Source organism: Tamandua tetradactyla, chromosome 15, assembly GCF_023851605.1.
Source record: "Tamandua tetradactyla isolate mTamTet1 chromosome 15, mTamTet1.pri, whole genome shotgun sequence".
Classification (NCBI taxonomy): domain Eukaryota; kingdom Metazoa; phylum Chordata; class Mammalia; order Pilosa; family Myrmecophagidae; genus Tamandua; species Tamandua tetradactyla.
In genome coordinates this window covers 87,908,881-87,923,803 of record NC_135341.1, presented here as the reverse complement: position 1 = coordinate 87,923,803, position 14,923 = coordinate 87,908,881, and the positions used below count along the sequence as shown (strand labels likewise).

The following is a 14,923-nucleotide window of genomic DNA, read 5'->3' as shown; positions in this document are numbered from 1 at the left end:
ATTTGAAATCCCCCGTGGTGCCCACATTCTGGTTTTCAGTGGGCAGGCACTAATGGTTAGTTGTTGAAATCAGCGCTGTCCCCATTTTTCTTTTCTTGAGTGACCCCTGTTTCTGACCACCTCTGCAACACAGATGGTCACTGATGCCAGACTGACCTCTGGAGATCCTCTCCCTCAGGCCTGCCACCATCATGGCATCGTACACTCTGGACTTCTCTGGATTCCCTTTCGCCACCTGACTATGCCCGCCCTGTATCCTGTGCCGTCTGGAAGCTTCCCAGCGAAGCGCTGATGGGATGGCCCACTGCATGGGAACATGGGGGCTGCTAATAGGTTACTTTGTGGGCCCCAGTAAATTTATCCATAACTAATTGGTTTTTGTTAATAATGATGTAGTGATGAAAACCATAACAGTATAAATAAATGACATTTATAAAATGCACCCAGCGCATCATATATGCACAGTAAATATTAGCCTCTATAAGTGGCCATTGTTATCAGCACAGCAATGACTGTGCTGAGTCCCCATCAGACACTTGAGTTTTGTTTGGTTTGTTGGTTGGTTGATTCTTGTATTATCTCAAGGAAGTAAATGGAATTAGAGTTATTTTAGGTGTGATTTGGAGTAAATAAATTACTTACTGTTTTTTTTCTTTATTAAGCAATTTCTGTGCATGTGTGTTTTTTTCTGGTTTCAAAAGAAATTCAAAAACAGTATGGAATTGGTGTTGAGTGTGTCAGCTTTCTGACCTCTTTGACATTGCTACCCAGATTCAAATCTATCTGTTTCATAAGCTGACTCTGCGACCTGAGGCAAGTGAGTCAACTTCCCTGAACCCCATTTTCTCATTTGTAAAAAGGGGATAATTATAGTACCTAACTTCTTGGGTTATAGGGATTAAATAGCACAATGAATGCCTTTTGTGTGGCATAATAGCACTCACTAATGTTCAGTGTTGTTTTAATTATTGATATTTTAAAAGGACTGGAAAAATTCAGGAAAACAAAAAAGTTAGTTACGTTGAATTCCATTCTGTAGTAACATTAGCACCAAGGGCTCTGTCCTTCTAGCCTTTTTCATATTTATGTCCATATATACTCAGTCCTTATAAAAGTATAAATCACTATTTATTACCATTTTATAATGCTTTTCAATTTAATTTTTCTGTACTCAATTAGTCAATCATACATGCATTCCTTAATTTAGTCACAGGACTTCTAGATTATTTTGAATTTTTCACTATTGCAAACTTGAAAAAAACAGGTCTTAATGCACATCTTTTCATACATATTGGATTAATTTCTTGGTATAAATTCCTAGAAAGCAATTTAATGTTGTAGAATATGAACATTTTTAATAGTTTTGAAATGAATTGTTAAATTGATTCCATAGGATTTTATTAATTTTCATTTCCACCAATAGTGCATGAGGCTCTAGTTCTCATGGAATCTTGCCAAGGCTGGCAGTATATACACACATAGAACATTTATCTTCCCCAACTTCATAGCCATTCTGCAATGGGGAGCAAGCACTCTTACTCTCTAAGCCTCAGGTTCATAACCTGCAAAACTAACTAATAGGTAGAGATTTCAGAAACACGGTCCCAGAGTACAAGGTGTATGTTGAGCCTGGAGTGCGTTGCTGCTCAGTATTTGAAGCATAGCGCAAAGGAGAGAAGATGCTAGTGAAGTTGGCTCAGCACCAGGACATCTGAACGGCTGACCACCACGGAGCTGGCCAGGGAGCAGCACGGAGCCGGCAGAGGAGCACCATGGAGCTGGCAGAGGAGCACTACGGAGCCAGCCAGGGAGCACTATGGAGCCGGCAAGGACCATGGAGCCGGCCAGGGAGCACCACCGAGCCGGCAAAGGAGCACCAAGGAGCTGGCCACGGAGCAGCACGGAGCTGGCAGAGACGCACCACAGAGCCGGCCAGGGAGCACCACAGAGCTGGCCGGGGAGCACCACAGAGCTGGCCGGAGAGCATCATGGAGCCAGCAGAGGAGCACTTCCACAGGAATGTGACCATCAGAGAATGAGACGGACGAGAGATGTGATTCAAAGGCGTCCTTGTTGTTGCCTCTCCCTGTTACAAGATGAGCGCTGTGAGGGCAGGACGTCCTTCGGGGAGGTTTCTCAAGCTCCTTAGTGCAGGGCCTGACCCGCAGTAGGGGCTCAGGGTAAATATCTCTTGAAGGGACAAGTGTACAGAGTGGACAAACGCAGCCACCCATGCATGCCAGGTGATGGGATGCCTCGAGGGCCTCCCAGGGCCCTCTGCGTGTAAGCTTTCCCAGCTCCTGTTGCTGGCCCTTCCCTTCTCAGATAGCTTTGTTCCTCCAGGCTGGGCCAGGTCCGCCCACTCCCCTAAGGTCCACACCCTCCAGGGTAGCGGTGGGTTTCCCTGCTCGACCCGACGTGGACCTCAACTCGGAGGGCAGAACTGCTTATCCCGGGGCTATTCTGCCGTTGTCCCTCTGTGCTACCCAGAACAAGCACCTCTGGGTGGTCGAGAGCACGTCACAGGAGAACATGTCCAGAAATCCTGACCTGGCGACATGCCGGGGCGGCTGCAGGCCCAGGCGCAGGGGCAGCCCCTCCCCCACACGGGGCCCTCAGCGTGTTCCCGAACCCTGTGATGCTCACCTTTCTCATTTGTGTATTGCAAGTAAGAACACAGCCTGCCTCCCGGGGTCACAGGTGGACTGCAGCCATGAGAACAGGCGAAGCGCTAGAACGTGCTGAGTCGTGGCAGCTGCCCCTTTGACCATTGTTTAGTGGTGACCACGATGTTACCCGCGCCGGACACCCGGGGTGCAGTGTCCCCGCCGGTCTCCTCGTCACAATGCTGCGGCCAACTGTGCTGTCACCCCAACCCTGCAGCAATGACAGGGACACCAGGGAGTTTGATGCCGCCCAGGGTCGGACAGCCAGGGACAGGCAGCGGCCGCCATGCAACGTGGGCATGTGGGAGGCATCTCTCAGAGGGAAGCTTTTCTCGGCAGGATCTGAACCTCGGCATCCTTGTTCACTGAAGGAATTGATTCCTGATATCTGATTTCCAGCCTTTCAGTCACACTCACCACCTCAGAACCTTTTTCAAAATCAAACTTCAAATAAATGAGATTATTTAAGCATGCGCCTGTGGGCCTGACAGCCCATAGTTCTTTGGACTCTTACCGCGATGTCATGGTTTGGTCCAACAATCTCTGGGCCTCCCCCACAGGGGGTTTAGGAAAATCTGTCAGTTAATTAAATAATTCAATGCGATTTATGATGCTCCAGAATGGTAAATGACAACTGGAACAGGTATCTGTGTTCCGTGTGTGGGGTGAACAGCTCTCCTTGCCAGGTGCAGACATGAGCATCTCAGGATTCATTATCCACAGGGTGCTGGGTTTGCCCACGCTGTGGCCTCGCAGCCGTCCTGCCCTGTGCCCCCAGGAGAGGCAGGGATCTGTCCACCCTTAGCTGACCGCTGACCGAGCACCCTCCCAGGGCCCACTTCCCCTTCCCCGCAGTGACAGAACCGAAACATGAGACCCTTCCCAAAAATCACCCCCAGCAGAGGAAACAGCAGAAACTGAAAAGTAGCCCATTTCCAGATGTCAGTGTAGCAGCTGGGTTTGTGGGGACACTTCGCTGGGCCACGTCTGACAATCCTTTTTTTATGTTCTTGGAGTTTTCCTCACTTCCATGGGAGTGTGCTGTAAAACGGTGTGACTTTTCGCCAGGTGAATGGTTGTGACATCTGGTGAGAGCGTCCTCTTCGAGAGCCGAGAGTTTCAGACCCAGCGGGCTGCGAGCCGCGGCCTGGGGGTCACTTGTGCGTGCGTTTCTCAGGCAGCGCGGTCACCGGGGCTCCCCCAGCTCGGGCGCACGCGGACGCGGCCGGCACTGAAGGTCTTCTCCTTTTCTCTCCGACAGGGTGATCATGTACGGGTTTGTGAAGGCTATGATCTACGCCGGCCAGCTGAGAACCGGGGACTTTCATTTCACCGACTGCTTGTATTTCGGTTCGCTGATGTCTGCCACAGACCCAGGTAGTGGTTCCAATACCATTTTCATCCTTGGAAGCATCAAACGTTTAAATTGAGTGTCCCCCCAAAGGCCGTGTAGTGACAATTCCTTACGCCTTGTCACATGCAGCTGACACGTTCGTTTGTGATTACTAGTAAATGAAGCAGGTGATTAGTCTCTCAAGCGCTCGGATCAGGAAACAATTTCAGACATGGGAAAGACTCTGAATTTTTTTTCTAGTTTATTTCTCTAGAACATGTAGCATTTTCAGCTATCTTCCATAATTTTTATCCTTTTCCTATCTTCTTTCAAAAATAATCTACTGAATTAAATGGTAAAATATATACATATTTTTATAATTATTCACTATGATGCATTTTAAACATGTGTAAAAATAGGGAGCATAGTAAAAGCATACAGCCTTCAGCAATGACCAAATATGGCAAATCTTGTTTATCTACGTCCCCCACTCACTGTGATGGGGCTATGCAACAGCAGTCCCAGACATCATATCATTTTATTTGTAGATACTTAAAAAATATAACCATTGCAATTATACAAACTAAGAAAGTTAACAGTAATTCTTCAATAGTATCAGCAATCTTCTCACGTTCAGATTTTCCCAATTGTCTTATGAATATTGTTATTGATTTGCATGGTAACTTATGAAATCAGGATCCAAACAAACATTATAATTGTCAAGTCTGTCTAGTCTCTTTTACCCACCAATTCCTAGTATTACTGCCACTGAAACATTTGGGATGGCGTTTGGGAATAAAGCGAGACAGTTGGTCAGGGGGTTGCATCCAGCACAGTACTTTAATTCGTCCCCTGTTCCTTGTGAGCTGGAATCCGGGCTGGGAGCTGGAGGTTGGATCCAAGGCAGGCTCCATCCGGGGAAGGTCACTGCATGGAGCACCGGGCACCGTCTGTGCAGTCCATCCCGCTGTCCCCCTGTGAACGGTGCTGCCGTTGGTGGCTCTGGCTGCCACCTCGCTGCGTGGCTTCCCCAGCACAGACCCCACCCCACTTCTGGCTGACCAGCTGGGGTTTTGAGGTGTTGTGGCCAGGAGGACACACGGGCACGGGGGAGGCTCAGTGTCAGGGCGTTCGAAAGGAATCATTACAGGATTTGGGCTCATGTTGGCAAATTTGAGAGGGTTTGGGGAGGGTCAGAAAGTGGGGGGGCAGGGCCATGCTTGAGTGTGTTAGTAAATCTTATCTCGGCAGAGGCAAAGCTAGACTGACCCTAAAATGGCATGAGGCACAGAATCCGTGTTCACTCAGAGTCACTGCTGGGTGTTTGCTCAGTCCTGAGGTTGGGATGCGGTTGGTTACTTTGTGTTTAGATGTGATGACATGGCGGTGTTTTTTGTCTCGGTCCCTCGTGGCCAGAGTGACCATCTTATGTTGATGTCCTATGGAATTATTTATGTCCATCCAAACATCAAGGCACAGCTGATACTACCAGGACATCTCCAAGATCAGGGTTGCTGTTTCCTCTTCTTTGAACCAGCCCCCGTCCCAGCACCACGGACCCCGCGTGCCGCGGGTGGTACTTGCAGACTCCCAGGCCTGCCAGCTGGACTCTGGAATTTAATATTATCCTCACATGACACTTGTGCCCTCCATTGTACAATTCCCCATTCCGCCTGCTGGTTTTAGCACACATTGCTGGTCACCAACTGTCCACTATTTAATTAAGGTTATGAAACAGGGGTAAGTTAATTCTGTCCCAACTTTTGCATTTATTAGCGCATACTCTCCTTTAAAGAAGTGCTTTACCAAATCAATTGATTGTCCTGTAGTATAGTTTCCATCCACTGCTGTCATTATTCTTTTTTAAATATTTTTATTGATAAATGTTCACATACGTACATTCCATACATGGTGTACAATCATGGCCTACAATAATATCACATAGCTGTGTATTTAACATTTGCAGCACTCCAGAAAAAGAAATAAAAAGAAAACAGAAAAAACTCATATTTCCCATACCCCTTACCCCTCACTCTCATTGACCACTAGTATTTCCATCTACCCAATTTATTTTACCCTTTGTCCCCCCATTATTCATTTATTTTTTATCCATATATTTTTATTCATCTGTCCATACCCTGGATACATGGAGCATCAGACCCAAGGTTTTCACAATCCCACAGTCACATTGTAAAAACTGTACTTTATACAACCGTCTTCAAGAAACAAGGCTACTGGAACACAGTTCAGCAGTTTCAGGTACGTCCTTTCAGCCACTCCAATACACCATGAACTAAAAAGGGGATATCTATATAATTCATAAGAGTAACCACCAGGATAACCTCTCGACTGTTTGAAATCTCTTAGCCAGTGAAACTTTTTTTTGTCTCATTTCTATCTTCCCCCTTTTGGTCAAGAAGACTTTCTGAATCCTTGATGTCAGGTCCTGGCTTATCCTGGGAGTTCTGTCCCACGTTGCCAGACAGATTTACACCCCTGGGAGTCATGTCCCACATAGTGGGGAGGGCAGTGAGTTCACCTGCCGTGTTGGCTTAGAGAGAGAGGCCACATCTGAGCAACAAAAGAGGTTCTCTGGGGGTGACTCTTAGGTCTAATTTTAAGTAAGCTTAGCCTATCCTTTGCAGGAATAAGCTTCATAGGGGCAAACCCCAAGATCAAGGGCTTGACCAATTGATTTGGTTACCTCCACTGCTTGTGACAATATCAGAAATTCTCCAAATGGGGAAGTTGAATATTTCCCCCTTTCTCCCCAGTTCTTTGCAAATACTTCTTTATTCTGTGCCCAAATTACTCTGGGATACATCAGAGCATCACACTAACCTGGACAAACCAACAAGATCTCACACCCTTCTCAAGATTCCATGTACTTATTGTGTTCAACTAAACTGACCATACAAGTTAAGTTAGGAAATGCACTACCAATAATATAAATTTTGCACTGCATAAACATCTCTCCCTTTGGTCTCACACAGAAGTTGAAGTTTTAAAATATGGATGATATCATCCTTTACCCTGTATTCTCATTTGCCTTAGTCCTCCCCAGATCAGCTTCATTCACATTGCTAGTCGAAGTCTGAGCCCTTTTTTAACTTTTTAAAGGTACCTGTGTGTCATTATTCTTTTTAATGATCAAAATATTCTATCGTTGACAAGTGGCAACCTCTTCAGGTATATCCTGTGTCCTTTTGGCCTGACCCCAGTGGTCCTTGGTAGTCTTTTGTTTTTTGGGGTAGAACTAGTTTTTCAAACTTAGAACTTTCCTGCCCGTGACCTGGAATCAGCCATTTCGCCAAGAAGCCTTGGTTCTTCTTAGAGGAATTTTGTTTAGAGACCACAGTCTGTACACTAAGGGTTTTCATTGTTTCTGGGTTTCTCATTATTTCTAGACCTTTTCTTCTTTTTTTTTAAAGAGATATTATATCACAAATTCATATTAATATCTTCAGTTCAAATTTTGGATTATAAGGGTTTTACTTAACTCCTTGAATTTATATTTACATATTTTAATTTTTCTTCTTTCTACTACATTTATAGAATTTCTTATTACTTAAATATGTAATTACTTATATATGTTTATTTTCAAAATTATAATACACATTATTTCTAGCAATATGACTACTGGAAAGATTTCTTCGTGGCTCTTCTTAACCTTGGGATATACACAATGGATATACATATAAGAAATAATCTGATTTAAAATAACTTGAAATAATTCCTCTGGTTTAGGCGATAAGCCAATATACAATAATGCTCCTTTGTTTCATTTTGCTTTTAATTTTTGTCTTCAAATTAGATTAAAGATCTATAGGATTCCAAAATAAAAACCAAAAAACAAAACAAGGGAAATCTAGATTCCATCTCTGTCCCTTCTATTCTAAATTTGCAGCTATTCTGGTCGGTTTTATTTTATCCTTCCATTTTTGCATTTAATCAGTGAGTGCACACACACGTCCTCTCCCATATGCTGCTACACACAGTGCTTCATCTTGCTTTTGTTTAATTAACAGCATTTTGGAGATTACTCTAGCAAAATTTAGAGACTTTTCCCATTCTCCTTTTAAAGCTGCAGAGTACTCTGTAGTTTATTCCACCATTCCTCTGTTGTTGGACATTTGGGTTCTTTATTGTCTTTTGTAATTATGAATGGTGTCTTGCACTTAATAACCTTGAAATTAATAGCTTTCAACATTTTTGTCCGTGTATCTTTGAGAAAGATTTCTAGAAGCAGGTCAAAAGGTAACTGCATATGTAATTTTCCTAGATATACCAAATTCCTCTGCATAGAGTTTGCACTATTTTATACCCCACCAACGAGGAATGGTGGTGCCTGTGCCTCAGTGCTGTGCTAGCACGCCATGCTGTCAACATGTGGGATTTTCACCCATGTGATAAGTGAAGGTTGCTATCTCCCTGAGGTTTGATTCAGCATTTCTGCTATTATAAGTAAAGTTGAATGTTTTTTCTTATGTTTAGAGGTCATAGGCATTGTTTTTTTCTGAATACTACCTGTTCCTAAGATGCCCTTTTTCAGTAGAGTTGTTGGTGTTTTACTTTTCCAGTTTTTGAAGCCCTTTTAATATTAGCTTCAAAATTTAAGATACGCATATTTTTCCCAGTTGTCATCTGCTGCTTTGTTTTGCTTATGGTATAGGGCAGAAAGCATTATTGGTATCATGGATGAGTTGAACCTGTTTCCTGGAAGAAGAAGGCATGAGAAGGGTCTCAGGTCTGAACCCTTGGTAAGCCTGGAGAGGCTCAGGGCCCCGAGAGGTGTCCAGGATTGGGGCTCCTTCCCCAGGAGGGCTGGTCTGGGTGCCGAGTTGGTGCTGGGGTGTCTCGCTCCATTCCTGCAGCCCAGGGACAGGCAGGTTGGACCTGAGGGTTCCAGTTGGGGGGCTTGTTCTCCTGCCCTGGCTGGGCCACTCGCCTCTCAGGTCTGTTCCCGTTTTCTGTCACCACGGCACAAATCTGAGTGTGGAAAAGCCTTCCTGGTCCCGACACTGAAAGCCTAGGCTTCCCATGTTCTCGGGAAGGACTCAGCTGGCTTCCAAGCCTTGCTCCCATGGCTGGGCATGTCCCCTGAGGCAAGAAAGATGATTGAAATGAAAAGAAAAATGTTTTCTCATCTGCCTAAGTCAAACAACTGAGCTGATCTAATTTCTTAAAACATAAAATGTCTCACAACTACAAAGAGAGTCCTGAGAACCAGTCCACATTGGTCAGGCCTGGCCCAGCCCTGTCACTTGGGTGGCCGCTTTGCCTCCCCAGGTTTATGGATCCTTAGAAGTGGGAGATATTCCATCTCATCTCTCTCAACTCCTTCATTTTACAGGTGAGGAAGCTGACTCTGTATCTGTAAAATGAGAAAGTTCCACTGGAGCTCTAGGATCCTTCCACCGCTAACAGTCCACTTTTTTTTTGTTGGTGGTGGTTTTTTCACATGGGCAGTCACCGGGACTCAAACCCGGGCTAGCATTCTTGCCCGCGGAGCCACCATGGCCCACCCGAGTTCACGTTTCTTATTCCTGTGAAACAAATAGTTTTTTTGCTTGAAAGCAAGCTTTTGTTTTAAAGAAAGTGGAAGTCAGCCCCAAGCTCGCCATCCCAGTTCAACCAATGCTGGAGGCGACCTCAGGACCAGGAGGCTGGCCAGGGCCGGGAGAACTGAAATTCCCTCCTTTCACCGCGAGCTAATTGCTATGTCAGAGCACACTGAATCTAAATTGGTGCAATTTAAGATCTTCAACAACCTTAAAACACCCAGTTAATCGTACCCTACAATTATTCATTTATTGCCTAAATTATTGTGACTCACTATTTTATGAACGAGACTGTGCTCTCCAGGTCTGATTTTTCTTGGCCTTTTTAAAATGAATTCTTTCCCATTTAACCTTAGTAAACCTTCCTAAGTTCTCCTCCTATTTGTTTTTTATAGATACACATTTCTCTCCAAATGTAACTCTTCCTGCATGCTTCAGACTCTCCTCAGTCAATTTTCAGTTTAATTCTGGTTTGGATGATTTGACTATAATTTGATTGACTTCATTTCCACCCCTCCTCACTGGCAGAGACCTTGCTGGTGATGTCAAGTAATTATCAACACTTCATAACGAGTGGATAAAGCAGGGCAGAGCCCCTGAAGGGCATCGAAAGGTTAATGGCAGGGGAGGGGAAGATGGAAGGAATTGGAGGGCTAGATAAATGGGTCAGCTCATCTTCAGGTTGGCACAGAAGAGGGAAAGCAGGAAAATGGGGAGATGGGTCTATAAAGTAGACAGGATGGCAATAGAATAAAGGTACCCCATGACTAGAGATAGATGCTGGAGTTACTACCCACATTTTACCAGTGGACAGTACCTCTCCAGGATCCCCTGACCATGAGCTGTCCTCCTGCCACTTTCGTTTACTTAGATCCCAGATCGGTAAATTTATACTATCCAAGGGACTGGGTGTTTATTTTATTTCATTAATGTGTCTGGAATGTCCCTTTGCGTGGCGTGGCAGGATAGAGATTGGTCTTTAAGGTGTGTGGACAGACCTGGGGACGGTGGCGTGGCCATGTGCTCACCCTTGGGTAGATGCGGCTTGAGGCTGCCCCAGGGCTTCTGCTCTCGCTGCCCCCCCTGCCCCCCACCCCCTCGCCCCCCAGCAGGGCCTCCCAGCACCGCCACAGCAGCAGTCCCCCAGGCGCACACCCTACCCATCCCCTGTCTTTGTCTGACTTCTCCCGAAGCCGCCGCTTCCTGGGGCCCAGAGGACACACCCGATCGCTTGTGGTGGGCACGTTCCGCCACCTCGTCCGTCCGCCGCCCCCGCACCCCGCACACCGTCCGCCGCCCCCGCTCCCCATTTGGATTCCAGTGTCTTCATTTCATACGATCCAACTGTACTGAATCTCAAATACAGCTGCACTATTTTGTACTCCCGAAGTTATCAGTTCACTACTCAAAATGAGAAGAAATGACTCTCGCTTTATGGACTTCGCCAGTTGTCTCCCAAGAGAACTGCTCCAGGGTGTCCCGATGTCCGTAACGAGGAATAAGGCTACTCCCGGGAGGACCTGTTCGGTAGGGGACCCCCAGCCAAGGATGCCCATGACCCCTCGAAGTGTGGGTGGTCCAAACCCACGAGTGCTGAGTGTGTGAATACACCCCGGATTGCAAAGACTTAATGTGAAAAAACAGAATGTAAAATAGCTCAACAATTTTTACATTGTGTGCACATAGGTATGATAATTTTCATTTACTATTGAGATAAAATATGTTATTAAAATTAGTTTCAACTCTTTCTCTTTACTTTTAAAATGTGGTCACTAAGGAATTTAAAATTACACATGTGGCTTGCACTGCATTTCTATTGCACATATAGAAATATAGAGAAAGAAAGAGAGAGGAATAGATATCTGTATAGCCAGAAAGAGAGAGTGATACATAAATGGAATTGTGGTAAACCAAAAATATAAACCATTTAGGAAACAGCCCAATAATGTAAAATTGGATGAAATAATTGGACACAGATTCAATGTACTGCACAAATTATGGCATTTGGTGAAATACAGGCAGTTTATTTTTGTAAGATTGAGCTGATATGTCCGAAATTTTCTCTCTAAATTCTTTTTCCAGTCTTATTTTTCTGCTCCAGCACAAAATAAACCCTAGCCTAGTTTATACCAATACTTCAGAGGCAAAGCAAAGAGAAGTGAGAATAAATATTTGTATCATTTAAATACCCCTTATTTGCCATTCAAAATCACAAGTACTGCAGTCTCTGACTTGAGAAAATCAGATTAAATAAACTCCTGCCTTAGTGTTTCAATTGTTCCTTTTTCCTTGGTTGAACATGAATTGCAAGTTTTTAAAGCCTGCCAGTCTCAGACTTGTTTTTTTAATGCTCATTGCTGTTGTGTTTAATGTAGCTTGTCACAGATCCAAGAAACTTGACATTTATATTATGTTAGTTCTGTTTCAAAGTATGTCGACACATTTAATAGCCCTAAATTGGGTAGACTCAATATCAAGACTCCACATTTATCTAAATGGAGTAAATAGAGACAAACTGTGCAGCCAGTTGGAAAAAAAATACAGTACATAATGCTTTTACGTGAAGTTTAAAGTTTGAAAATTGAGTCAAGGCAAATTATTACTCTAACTCTCCATTTAACAAGTCAGATACATGGTGCTTTAGTAGGACCCATTTCTTTATCTTTAGCCTCATCAACATTAAATAATATCTAATGACTACTGTCTAAGTGTCTACAGATGCCTCAGAATACAAAATGACAGTTGATTGTTGCACAGTACACAGCGGATATTTATGGACTAAATATGACAGTCATTAAATACTGGCATTGGCTAGGACCACCGGCCATGGCATGGGACAGACCTGCTTCTGAGTCCCCCTTCAAAGTGACCCACGTGGACCTCGGTTTCTACAAGTGTCAAATGGGGTTATGGGACTTACTTTGTTTGTTAGATGATTTATGGAATAATGCATGTTACTGTTATTTTTGTTGGTTTTATATTAATATTACTATTTGTAAGCTGGACCGGGGTGGGCTGCTATCTTAGCATCAGCATAATGCAATGAGGCATGAATATTTTTGTATGTTTTCCTGGTACTATTAATGGATTTGCACGAATCTTCGTTCTAGTTAGCTGAGCCCTTCCCTGACCAATCACACTCATTTGTGAGTTTCTTGGTCAACCTTGGACATGTCATCTATGAAATGTGGTCATTTCACTTTGGTTAAAATACGAGAATATGTTTTTACATTGATTTTCATAGTGATTTTTCATAAGCAAACCTCAGATATTATCATTTTACCCTTAGGTATTTGGGGCTGCATCTATAAATTATGGACATTGCCTTAGTAACCATGAAGCCATCAGTAACCTACAAAATTTTCCATACTCGATTGGTATCATCTAATACTCAGTCCACATTCAACTTTCCCTGCTTTTTGCGTTTTTTCCTTTCATCAGGAGCCAAAGTTCACACGTGACATATAATTGCCGTATCACGCATTCTTTTAGCCCAGAGCAGTGCTGTCTCTCCCTGCCTTTTCTTTCAAGAATGTCCCATGTCCTGGGTTTGTCTTGCTTCCTAGTGGTGTCATTTAACTTGTTTCTGTCACTCATATTTCTGTAAGGCATGATCAGATTCAGGTTTGCCCCTTTTGTCTTGGCAAGAACACTACACAGGCACTGCTGTGAATGATGCCCGAGTGCCACACTCTCTGGTTGTCGACTCTTAGGGAAGCCACATGGGATCGGGGGTTCAGGCTGCATTAGGCGCCTGCCGTTGTGAATCTCCCCATCAGCCTTCCATCTCAGCTGCATCCACTGATCTGATTATATCAATCGATTATCTTCATTGGGGGTGACAACATGTCAACTATTTCCTAATTCATCCCTTCCAAATTATTACTTAGAATTATTCTTTCAGCAAAAATATCCTATAATACTATTTCAGATCACTCCTTATATCATCTGTAAGCAACATACAGAACTTAGCTGGATCCTTAGTCGATAAAGCAGTTCTTAAAAAATTTACATTTCAAACACACATTTTAAACATAACTACAGTGTCATCACACCGAAAATGTTGACATTAATGTTTGTGGCAGGCAGAATGGCGGCCCCGCAGCGGCATCCATGTGCTCATGCCCGGGCTAGGAATCTGCGAAGTCCCTAGCAAAAAGGACTTTGAAGATGTGATTAGTTACCGGACCTTAAAATGCGGAGATGGCTCTGGATTATCGGGGTGGGCCTCCTCTAACCACATGGGTCTTAGAAGGCAAGACTTTCCCACCTGTGGCAGAGGAAGATGGGACGGAAAGATGCAACATTGCTGGCTTTGAAGATGAGGGACAGGGCCACCAAGCCACGAAATGTGGTGGCTTCTAAAAGTTGGAAAGGGTGAAAAGATGGGCTCTCCTCTAGAGCATCCAGGAAGAAACACATTTCTTACTTTTCACGCATAAGACCCAGTTCAGATGCCTGCCCTACAGAAATATAAGATAATGCATTTGTATTATTTTAAGCTATTAAGATTGTGGTAACTTGTTCCAACAGCAATAAAACTAATGCAATATTTAAAATATCATCAAACGTTAAATGTAGTGTTTAGATTTCCCAAATTGTATTTACAGCCGCTTTGTTGGATCAGAGATATAGACAATGTCTCCACTTTGTGTTTAGATGATATAAAGTATAATTTGAAAGAGAAGTTTAGGATATTTTGCTGAAAGAGACTTTTAGAATCATTTAATTGCATATTCCTATTTTACATAAGTGCAAACTAGGGCTTAAAGAGGTGAAAATGACTAGGATTGTCATTTTGAAAATTCATTTTATAACTGCTCTGAAATTCATGAAAGTGAGCAGTGGATCTGGGAAGGTGGTGCCCTTCCCTGGCCACTTTGCCCTTCCCTGGACACCTTGCCCTTCCCTGGCCACTTTGCCCTTTATCACCAACTCGGAACACTCTGACTCCGTAAGGCCAAAAGCTTTTGATGCCTCTGTCCAGCTGAGCCACAGTGAAGCCTTGAGCTCGAGTGTCCCCACAGAAGCAACAGGCACTGGGCTTCTCTGCCATCAGCAGCACGAGCCCCTAGACACCAACCTCAGAGACGTCTTTAGATGGGGCCTGGGAATCTATGGACACTGAAAGGACTTGTGTCACAGAGACTCTGGACCACGATGGGAGCCAGGGTGGAGAGTCACTGCTCGTGCCCTGGTGGTGGGCGGGAGCCTCTGGGGTAGCGTGCTGTCCCCTGCCCACTGGCTCACCCTCCACCACTTAGGACTTCTAGCCTGAGGGATAGTCCAGCAACCAGTCTTCAGTCTCAATGAGACAACAAGGAATAGTCAAAACGCACTGAGCCCTCCCAGAAGTCTGAGAG

General features: G+C 44.3%; 1 protein-coding gene across 3 annotated transcripts in view; it reads left to right on the top strand.

The window, feature by feature from the left end:
* SLC9A9 (solute carrier family 9 member A9) overlaps positions 1–14,923 on the top strand; it is a 558,227-nt gene that overhangs the window by 146,800 nt on the left and 396,504 nt on the right. For 2 of the 3 annotated variants that reach the window (XM_077130322.1, XM_077130323.1), the window contains exon 5: positions 3,928–4,043. The exons of the other annotated variant lie outside the window; for it this stretch is intronic. In XM_077130322.1, the coding sequence (XP_076986437.1) occupies positions 3,928–4,043 (116 nt within the window). The remainder of the gene's footprint in view (positions 1–3,927; positions 4,044–14,923) is intronic. 3 annotated transcript variants of the gene reach the window in all.